At 33.2% G+C, this 11839-nt stretch overlaps 1 protein-coding gene across 1 annotated transcript; it reads left to right on the top strand.

The window, feature by feature from the left end:
• The first annotated feature begins 8723 nt into the window (after positions 1 to 8723).
• On the top strand, positions 8724 to 10199 carry LOC112730518 (UDP-glycosyltransferase 72D1-like). The gene has a single exon (XM_025780597.1). The coding sequence runs from the start codon at positions 8724 to 8726 to the stop codon at positions 10197 to 10199; it is 1476 nt and encodes a 491-aa protein (XP_025636382.1).
• The last annotated feature ends 1640 nt before the right edge of the window (positions 10200 to 11839 follow it).

Below are 11839 nucleotides of genomic sequence, written 5' to 3' on the forward strand. Positions count from 1 at the left end.
CGAGAGACAACCCTTTGTACGCCACCTTAGTAAAGGCATTAGCTCCCACCCCGAAACTCCAGTAGGTCAGGATGCGACGTTCCCCCTCCAACATCAACCAAAAGGGATGCCGACCTTCAGTCGGGCGAGCCTTAAAGTATCTATCCTTGAAACCATGGTACGAATCTTCAAACAGGCCAAAGATCCTCCGACCTTGGGCTGACCGGAAAGACATGAAGCCTTTTTTGGCCCTCCCCTCTTTAGACGGGTTTGTCAAGGTAAAAAGAAATAAAAATACCTCGATGGAGGCCGGCAGCTTTAAGTATTCACAAACCATCTCAAAACAGCGGAAAGAAGCCCAGTTGTTCGGATACAACTGAGATGGCGCCACATCACATCAGTTAAGCAATGCCATTTGAAAGGGGGAGAAGGGGATGCGAACCCCCAGGTGGGTGAACATCGCCTTGTACATCCAGATCCAATCAGGGACCCGAGGAGAGTGTAGGTTTAATTGGAATATCCGTTCCTGGATGGCGGGGACAAAAACCTCGTAGTTAGCGTCTTCGCCCCCCTCCCCCCCGCCGCCGCCGCCGTAGAGATACTCGGCTTGTCGGAACTCCGTAAGTTCCTCCAGAGACATCTGGTTGGGGGTTTCCTTCACGTCCGAGGTCACCCAGACATATCGTAGGGTGCTCACGCAACGGGAACCCTCGCGACAGGATGTTGGGCCATACCTACAGTGGGGGCACCACTCAAAGTCAGTCTAAGAGGTCGGAAAGCCGGTACTAACACCAGAAACTACAGATTTCCTACCCAGTATCTACGGTCGAGCCTAAAATCCCAAATCTATAGATTTAACGAAACCCAAACACCAAAAACCCAGAATGGTTACCCCCTAGCATATCTACCTAACGTTGACGCCATCAAACATGAAATTCAGTCAAATGAACAGTGCGCATGCAGAATTAAGACAGAAGAACAAGCGGCATAACAGCAAGATTAAACTAGCCTGAATAAGAAGAAGGAAAAAGGAACTTACCAGGATGACAGAAATTATCGAAGGATGCCGGAAAACCTTGGGGAGATTCGAGCAAAGCAGGAGATTCACAATGAAGAATTTGGAGGGGAGGAAGGAAGGTGAGAAAGACGCGATAATAGTGGGGAATGGAAACTAAAACAAATGGAAACTGAAAGCTAAACTGACTCCAAGAAGCGTGAAAGACAAGGGTAGAGTGGTCATTTCGTGCAGGGTTTAAATCGCCCATTAAGAGCATTAAATGCTCGATGCAAAGAACGAGGCGATAAACGGCACTCCCCTGCAGCGAGGAAACCCACACGCGCGTGGAAGATACGTCCCGATCACGAGTGACCGACATTGCGACAACACACGCACAGAGGAACAGAACGCGCCAACCACGATGCCCACGGCCATAGCTGGCGCGTTGGGGGCACTGTTACGGCCCAGCCCAGCTGGCACTCCGCCTAGTCCGACCTGGCGTACGGTCCTACCAGACTTGAGCGGCCGGTCTGCTGGGCGTCGCACGTCCGGACCCTGACCCGAACACCTCTCCTCCAGGAAGCCAGCTACCTGACAGTTGGATCAAGGAAAGTTCCAAGAAGGTGGGTCTATCCTCGTGGGACCTACCCCACTAACAGCGTATATATGGGAAGGGCCCTACCCCTCCCCCCAGGGTACGTCACTACCTCCTTTATTCTCTCACCATCATCTGCACTATTTCTGACTTGAGCGTCGGAATGTCATTGCTGGTGGCACCCCCTCCTTCATATCGCAACAGCTCGGGAGATCGTGAAGTCTTCGCCCTCTTCTCCTAGACCCAGACCAAGGCTGGTTCCTACCATTCTATCTCCAGAGCTCCACTGACCCGTCCGGAACCCGAAAAACCGAACACAAATAGAAAAAAATTTGGTAACAAAAAATTTTCAGCCATAATTTGCTAAGACTTTCTATAATTTATTTCATTTATATAACTTAATAACAGTTTTATTTTTTATCTCACTCTCCTATCAATCCACTTATCATATTCTTATCAGCCCCATTTATTAATGACATTAATTATAATATCATATTCCTTACTATTAGGTATTCTTGTAATCAATACTGAATATTTTCTTTTATGATTTGATTTTTATATTTAAGAATACAATAAAAACTAATAATAATTATAAAGAACAGTAATGATAATTTGTATTAAATAATTTAATTGTAATTGATTTTTTATTTTTGTTAAGTCATTTATCATCATTCAATGGAGATACAAAACTTGAAAGCTACCCTAATATGGTTTTGTTTCCATTAATTCAATTATTTTTATTCAAAATTCACAACTCTAATACCATTGCAAGCACAATTAGAAATTTAGAATAGGCCAAGGAATTTTACAAGAAGTCATTTTTATCATTGCAAATAGTATGGCAATTGAATTCGACCTTAATACGGTACTTATGGTAGGTGCTGATGAAGAATTTGAACAACAGACGGACTCACCCGACGAGGTTGTTGTCAATCAACCAATTTTTGAGAATATGTAAAATCACACTAGTTTTGATGAGGTATGGTAATAAACCGATTTTTTTTATGTTTTTATAATTATATTGTACTACTATGTTCATACACATAGCATTCATACGTTCATATACATAACATCCATAATTACATACAACTAACATTTAAAAATTAAATTCATGTTTATTAGATATTACATCCATACACGTATCATTTTTTAGTTATTGCATAAGTAACTATAAAGTTAATACAAATGTTTTTAAATTTTATCATAATTGAATTTAAAAAATGTCAAATTCTTAAATTAATTTATTCAATTGATAAATTTACTCATAACATCTAGAAATTCATACACATAACATCCATAATTTCATATTGATGAGCGGATATTTTATAGGCTTTTTGACATCATTTTCATATAGTTTTTAGTAGTTTTGTTTAGTTTTATTGAGTTTTTATAGGTTTTAGTGTTAAATTCACATTTTTGGATTCTACTATGAGTTTTTGTGTTTTTGGACAATTTCAGGTATTTTCTGCAAGGTTGCAAGAACCGGACCGGTTAGTGAACCGATAGAGTGACTGGTTCACTGGTTTAATAGTTCGACTGGAGTTCAATCGGGATTCAACCGGTTTAATTAAATATTAAATAAAATTATTAAAATTTAAATATATAATTTCAAATATTTAAAAAAATATCATCAATCATCAATAAAATTATTTTAGAAAATTTAACATAACACCAACAACTATCATCAAAATTCAAGAGAGCAGTAAAACACCATAACAAAATTATGCCAGATTTCCTAAAATCAACCATCAACAATTATTTTAATTTCATAAAAATTATAAAAACCAAAAACTTAACACACTTAACAGTTAACACTTAACACAGAGACAGCAACAAGCCAACAATACTATTCTCCCCTAAGTTCTCCAAGTAATCAGCAATCCTCATCAATCAGCAACAAAATTATAAAACAAGAAAATCTTTCAAAATAATTTTTTATAATACAAAAATAGAAAAAATCAAAGAATCCAGAGACAAAAATTACACCATTAATCCAAACTTGGCCATCATACCACCATCAACACAAACTCAGAAGTAAAAGAAACAGCAACCAAGAATCAGATTTCAGTACCTCAATAAATCTAATAAAATAAGCAACCATAAATTGAAGCAAACATAGATTTGAATCATTAAAATACAGAAACTCAAATTCATAGAAATTAACAAAAGAAAAAAAATGAAGCAGAGTTACAGACGACAAAAGAATCAATCTGACATCGAAGGAAGAGTGAAACAGGCGGTGAGGAAAGAACGAAACTCAACTACCGGCAAGGGAGGAACGACGAGACAGAGACGAGGATCGAGCAAGTCCATGACGAAGAAGACGAAGACGATGGAGAAATCCAACTGACCACACTTCGATCTGCAAGTCCACGACGAAGAAGACGAAGACGATGTAGTGAAGACGGCCACGAGCTTCGATCTGCAAGTGTAAAGGCCACGACGTGGAGGAGAAGAGAATGGACGGCCAAGAGCTTTGAGCTAACCCTCTGTTTGTCACTGTTGGCGGCGAGGCACCCTCTTGCTGACAAGAAGAGTTCGGCGATAGTGGAGGCGGTGGCTGCTGGCTGTTGGCTGAGAGAGAAGAGGAGCTACTGGCTGAGAGAGAGAGAGAGAGAGAGAGAGAGAGAGAGGGAGAGAGAGAGAGAGAGAGAGAGAGGGGAAGGGATAGTGCCGCAGTGGGTTAGGGTTTTTTCTGATGGGGGGAATTGGGAAATTGGGTTATTATATGATCCTTTTTTTTAATTATAATTTTGAAAACCGTTAAAAAATCGACCGATTTTATCGGTTCACTGGTTAATTATCGGTTTGACCGGTTTTTTACCGGTTTTTTGCCAGATGATTTTCCACATCAACCGAACCGGCTAGAGGACCAGTTCCTGGTTAATCCGGTCAAACTGGCCGGTCCGGTTTGGTTTTTAGAACACTGATTTTCTGGCTGAAATTGAGGAGCTGGAGCAGAAGTCTGATTCAGAGACAGAGAAAGCACTGCAGATGATGTCTGGATCTGACCTGCCTGCATTCGGAAGGGCTTTTCTGGAGCTACAGAAGTCCAAATGGAACCTCCACAACGGCTATGGAAAGCTGACTTCTAGAACTTTCCAGAAATGTATAATAGTCTATACTTTGTATTGGATTAGAAGGCCCAAAACTGGTGTTCAATGCCAACCATCTGACTAGTTCTGGCGTCCAGCGCCAGACAGGGATTCCAAGCTGGAGTCCAACGCCCAAAAAGGTGCCAGGACTGGAGTTCAATGCCCAAGGGAGCCTAAGCACGTGGATTTCATCAAAACTCAGCCCAAATACTCACTAAGTGGGTCCCAAAAGTGGATTTAGCACTAAATAGACTGTTTTACCCTTACTAATCATCTGTTTAGTATTTATGGGATTTTATTTATGTAATTGAGAGATCTTTTAGTCACTTTCAATCATCATACACGTTTCATCATTGTTTTACTTCAGTATGAGTTTCTAAACCTCCTAGGTTGAGGGGAGGAGCCCTGCTGAGTCCTATGAATTAATAAAAGTATTACTGTTTCTTCTTCGATCCGTATTTGATCTATCTCTAAGATGTATATCCGATCTTCATCGTGGTGAATAAGATGATCTGACAAATTAGCTCTCTTCATCACATTAAGACAAACGTGCCTGACAAACACCCGCGTCTACTTGGGTTCGTGTGAATACTTGGAAGGAAAGCACGAGCCAAAAGCTATGTTTATACATCTCTCAGACGGTTAATCCATGACTTCGTTGGGGACTTCTCGAGACACCAGTTTAGCCGATTTTCGGGGAGATTAGGATCTCTATGGTAGAGGCTAGAATCCATAGATGCAGCATTATCTGATCCGGAAGATCCGACCTTGTCTGTGGCATTTTGAGTAGGATCATAAAGGAGAATGGACTGTACTCACTTCACCCTCAAGTAGAGATGGATCCACACTAAACCTGGGGTTCAGATCCGAAAGAGTATTGGCAGCAGCTCAAACCAGTGTCAATCACTTACAGCCTGCCATAAAAGAAGATCATTCACAAGCAAGGAAGACAGTAATACCAGAATTCATTCAGAAAGACAAAGAAACTCCGACTCTCAACTCTATCCCTATTCTTATTTCAACTTAACATCCAAATATCTGATACATGACATATAATCATTTAAGATTTACATAATATAATCCAACAACCTTCTGATTTCGCCTGACTAAGACCTGCAAGACAACCATTGCTTGCTTCAAGCCACAATCCTCGTGGGATCGACCCTGACTCGCTCAGGTATTACTTGGACGACCCAGTGCACTTGCTGGTACTGCTGTTGTACGAACAATGTGAGGTTTGCTTACACGCGCAATCACATATTAATAACATCCATAATTTATACTCATAATATTCATAATTTCATACCTATAATGTCTATAATTAATAAATTTTTATAATTAATATTATCAAATTTTAAACCATACGTCTTATTATATTTTTCAAATTATCTCATATGTACACTAGTAGGTCATGATTTTAATTATTTTAATATTTTTATTTAATATTCATATGTATGCTTATTTATTGATTTTAATATGACAAGTTAATAATTATTTTTAAAAAATTATTTTTAAATTTTTGTTTATATTTTATATTTTATATTTTATTTTTTAATAGTCTATATATAAAATATAAGTTGTATAGTAGAAGTTGTTAAAAATTTTTAATTTAACTTGCATAATTTTTGCAGAGAATTATTACATTTAATGGATAATAATGTGATTGAGAGATGTTAGGGATTTGATTTGAGAGAAACTGAAATTGATTTTTGAAAGAACATTAATGACTCAAATATGCAGTAAAATGGTTAAGTGATAAGGAGGATAAGTGATAAGGAGGTGCATGTCACTTGCTTATCAAGAGAATATAAATTTTTACGTAACATTTTTATATTATAATTATTTTTGGAAAAAGTTTGGTAACCAAAAATTTTCAGTCATAATTAGCCAAAATTTTCTATAATTTACTTCATTTATATAACTTAATAACAGTTTTATTTTTTATCTCACTCTCCTATCAATCCATTTATCATATTCTTATTAGCCCCATTTATTAATGACATTAATTATAATATCGTATTCCTTACTATTAGGCATTCTTATAATCAATACTTAATATTTTCTTTTATGATTTAATTTTTTATATTTAAGAATACAATAAAAACTAATAATAATTATAAAGAACGGTAATGATAATTTGTATTAAATAATTTAATTGTAATTGATTTTTTATTTTTGTTAAGTCATTTATCATCATTCAATGGAGATACAAAACTTGAAAGCTACCCTAATATGGTTTTGTTTCCATTAATTCAATTATTTTCATTCAAAATTCACAACTCTAATACCATTGCAAGCACAATTAGAAATTTAGAATAGGCCAAGAAATTTTACAAGTCATTTTTATCATTGCAAATAGTATGACAATTGAATTCGACCTTAATACGGTACTTATAGTAGAAGGTGCTGATGAAGAATTTGAACAACAGACGGACTCACCCGATGAGGTTGTTGCTGTCAGCAACCAATTTTTTAGAATATGAAAAATCACACTAGTTTTGATGAGGTATAGTAATAAACCGATTTATTTATTTATTTATTTTTGTGTTTTTATGTGTATTTATAATTATATTGTACTACTATGTTCATACACATAACATTCATACGTTCATATACATAATATCCATAATTATATACAACTAATATCTAAAAATTAAATTCATGTTTATTAGATATTACATCCTTACACGTATCATTTTTTTAGTTATGGCATAAGTAACTATAAAGTTAATACAAATGTTTTTTAAATTTTATCATAATTAAATTTAAAAAAATGTCAAATTCTTAAATTAATTTATTCAATTGATAAATTTACTCATAACATCCATAAATTCATACACATAACATCCATAATTTCATATTAATAACATCCATAATTTATACTCATAATATTCATAATTTCATACCTATAATGTCTATAATTAATAAATTTTTATAATTAATATTATCAAATTTTAAACTATGAGTCTTATTATATTCTTCAAATTATCTCATATGTGCACTAGTAGGTCATGATTTTAATTATCTTAATATTTTTATTTAATATTCATATGTATGCTTATTTATTGATTTTAATATGACGAGTTAATAATTATTTTTAAAAAATTATTTTAAAATTTTTGTTTATATTTTATATTTTATTTTTTATTTTTTAATAGTTTATATGTAAAATATAAGTTGTATAGTAGTTGTTAAAAATTTTTAATTTAACTTCCATAATTTTTGTAGAGAATTATTGCATTTAATGGATAATAATGTGATTGAGAGATGTTAGAAATTTGATTTGAGAGAAACTGAAATTAATTTTGGAAAGAACATTAATAACTCCAAATATGCAGTAAAATGGTAAGTGATAAAGAGGATAAGTAATAAACAAGTATATATCACTTACTTATTAAGAGAATAAAAATTTTTACATGACATTTTTATATTATAATTATTTTTTTGGCTACCAAGCATCACTCTTACAAATAATATCCTAAAGTATCAATGAGAATAATTGGTTCAACTCGCACCAAGATTTTCAACTTATTATATTCCAATTCTCGTGCCCTGAAAAATCTGTGAATTATTCTCACGAAAAACCTTTGATCAATTCACTGAAAACTGATTTTGCATTTTGTGCACCTCTTTTTCTTTTTCCTTTGTTTTTTGGGAACTTCAAGTCTTCATTCTGCATTGAATTTTCACGTTTTACCAGTCACATTTAATTGTTTTATTTTCCTTCATTTTGTTTGTTTATGCAACAAAGAATGTGGTGTTATCACCAAGCAATAGTGCAATATAAGTTGGCTTGACTGGGAAAAAATAAAAAAAAATATAACATTATCAACGCTGACTATCCAAATCACAGCAGCCTAAATAGTTAAATAGGAGGATTATTATTATACTAAAAAAATGTTGAATGAATACTTATTAAAATAATAGATTACTTCTATTCTTCAACAAATCTTACTTATAAAAATAACAAATTACTTTTATTATTCATCATCAAATCTCACTTCATCTCTAGTTGTAGTTTCATTCATCATTTTTCTTTATTCACAGTTCCATAACCATGACAATTACAAACTCTTCAACAAATCATTATCATGCTGCACTTCTATGTCCACCAGGTATGGGTCACATAATCCCTTTTCTTGAACTTGCCAAACACCTTGTGTCACATACCATAATTACCAAAGTAACTTTATTCATAGCTTCAATTAACAACAAATCTTCTAAGCCTCAAGTAGAAACAAATATTCTTCAATCATCAATGAAACAAGGTTTCTTTGACATCATTCATCTGCCTCCAATTGATGTTCCTACTAATGCAAACATGGGAACAAAGCTAGCAATCATAATGAAAGAATCAATCCCATTTATTTGTCACGAAATCTCAACCATGACATCACCAAAACCAACCATTCTCATCACTGAGCTATTTGGATCACTCGTGCTGCCTATTGCTGAACACTTCAACATGTCAAAGTTTGTATTTTGGCCTTCAAGTGCATGGAATGTCGCACTTTCACTTCACACACCAACATTAGATAAAGTTGTGGAAGGTGAGTTCACAGATCAAGAAGAGTTTATCCAAATCCCTGGTTGCAACCCCATAAGCCCTTGTGATTTGTTCTCACCATTTCTTGATAGGAATGATCAATTGTATCATGAATATCTTCCAATGTGTGAGGAGTTAAGAAAGGTTGATGGAATTTTTGTGAACACTTTTCTTGAGCTAGAGGCTAAGACAATCTTAGCTCTAAGAAGTGGAAAAATATACAAGGTACCAATTTATCCAATTGGACCATTGATCAGGGAAGCTAAGAAGCAAAATTGTGACGATGAAAATAGAGATTATGTTATTGATTGGTTGGACAAGCAAGAAGAAGAGTCAGTGATATATGTATCACTCGGTAGTGGATACACAATGTCACATGAACAAATCAAAGAGATGGCTTTGGGATTGGAGCTAAGTGGGAAGAAATTTGTTTGGTCTTTAAGGCCACCATCTACAAAAGCCGGGAACGATCGTTATCTCACAGCAGGCGAGGATGCCGGATCGAATGGCGTCCCTAAAACTCGAGCATCAGTTAGTGCTTTCCCAGATGAATTCCACAAGATACAAAACAGGGGTTTGGTGATAATGGATTGGGCACCACAATTGGAGATTTTGAAGCATTCATCAATTGGAGTTTTTGTGTCACATTGTGGATGGAACTCAATACTAGAGAGTGTGTCATGTGGGGTTCCAATTGTTGGGTGGCCTCTGTTTGCAGATCAATTGATGAATGCAGAAACGATGGCTAAAGAAATTGGAATTGGAATTAGATTGAATGTGGCACAATCTACAAAAGTTGTTGGAAGTGAAGAGATAGGAAAAACTATATGGAAGATAATGGATAAGGAGGACATTGAAGGTTGTGCAATGAGGAAAAGGGTTAAGGAGCTTAAGCACATAGCAGAAAAAATTTGGTCTCAAGATGGTCCTTCATTTTGTGAAATGACAAATGCATTTGTAAAAATGAGTCACACAAATGGGGTGTGATTAGTGATAACTCTAGTGTAAGATTTCTATGAAGAAATAAAATATTGATGAACATGTTTGCTTTAATTTTTTCTTTACAATTGTTGATCCCTTTTTTGTTTCTGTCATGCTTGACTAACTAGGGAAATTGTGAATCAACTAACCGTTTTAAATTTTACAAATGAAATAAAATTAAAACTAAAGCAGCAGCAACTACTTTCGGCTGTCAAATTTGACTTTTGAACGTGTTTGTTTATATTTTTCTTTTCAATGACACGAGCGAATCATTACTATATTCCCTTGCATGATGCATTATTGTTTAAAGTAACAATTTATTGCTCTAGTCAAACGATTCCAAATTAGTATAAAACAAACATTTTTAATTTGAATAGTCATTTTTTAGCCAATATTTTTATCCTGACCATTATTTTGAAGGACAAAATGTTTTTTGACCAAAAAAAAAGAGCTCCAGTCCCAGTCTCTTAACATAATGGGATAACACGATTCCTCCATCATTTTTATCGTTAATTCATAATGAAAATTACTTATGGCATGTTTGGGTGTAAGTCCTATGCTATCACCCAGATTAGTTAAGACCTATTTGTCTCTAAATTCAAATTGGTTATGAATTTATTTGTTTTTATTTTTTCTGATAAACAATATCGTTTTGAGGTCAAATAGGTCAAGAAATTATTTATCAAAAACTTATTTCTTGTAAAAAATTTTTAATACAATAATTTTTTTTAAAATTAAAATTTTATTGTTATGATATTCATTATATTAATTTTTTTAATAAATTATTAACTGGACAGAATAATAAGTATAAACTAATTAATAAATTGTTTAAATTTAAAATATGATTTCTTATGAAATCAAGTAAATAATTCTAAATGAAATTTTTAAATATATAAATAAAAATTATGTAATTAAAAACAAAGGATACTAGCGAAAATTAAAATATAATTAATAAATTTGTAATATAATTTAAAGAAAAGCAACTCTGTAAATTAGTAATATATTATTAGTTTTTTTTGGATTGTAATTAGAATTTAAAATCTCTTCTACTCTTTTGTAATAATTTCATCATAATACTTGATAAATGAATGAATTATTAGATATTAAACAGGTAACATTCTTAATGCTTAAAAAATAATAATTTTTTATGATTATTATTTTATTTAAAAACATTCAAAAAATTACACAATAAAAAATCATGAGAAGTGATATTAAGTCAACAAAACAAAATTAACTAGCACATACTTTAAAAAAGTTTGTCAATTTAATAATAATACAATGTTTACATATATAAATTTACAAATATTTCAATCTAAATAATTATATATGACTATAAATAATATTCAAAGTCTAGTATAATAACAATCGTTATATATGTCACATATGTCAAATAAATGTGTTCACTGAATTTTAAATTGTCTTATAATAATTTTTTATTTATATATTTAAAAATTACAATTAAAATTATTTATTTGATTTCATAATAAATTATATTTTAAATTTAAATAATTTATTAATTAATTTATACTTGTTATACTGGATATTTAATAATTTAATGAAAAAGATTAATATAATGAATATCATAATAATAAAAATTTAATTTGGAAAAAATTATTGTATCAAAAATCTTTTTAGGACAAATAGGT

Source organism: Arachis hypogaea, chromosome 12 (assembly GCF_003086295.3).
Source record: "Arachis hypogaea cultivar Tifrunner chromosome 12, arahy.Tifrunner.gnm2.J5K5, whole genome shotgun sequence".
In the NCBI taxonomy this organism is placed as follows: Eukaryota; Viridiplantae; Streptophyta; class Magnoliopsida; order Fabales; family Fabaceae; genus Arachis; species Arachis hypogaea.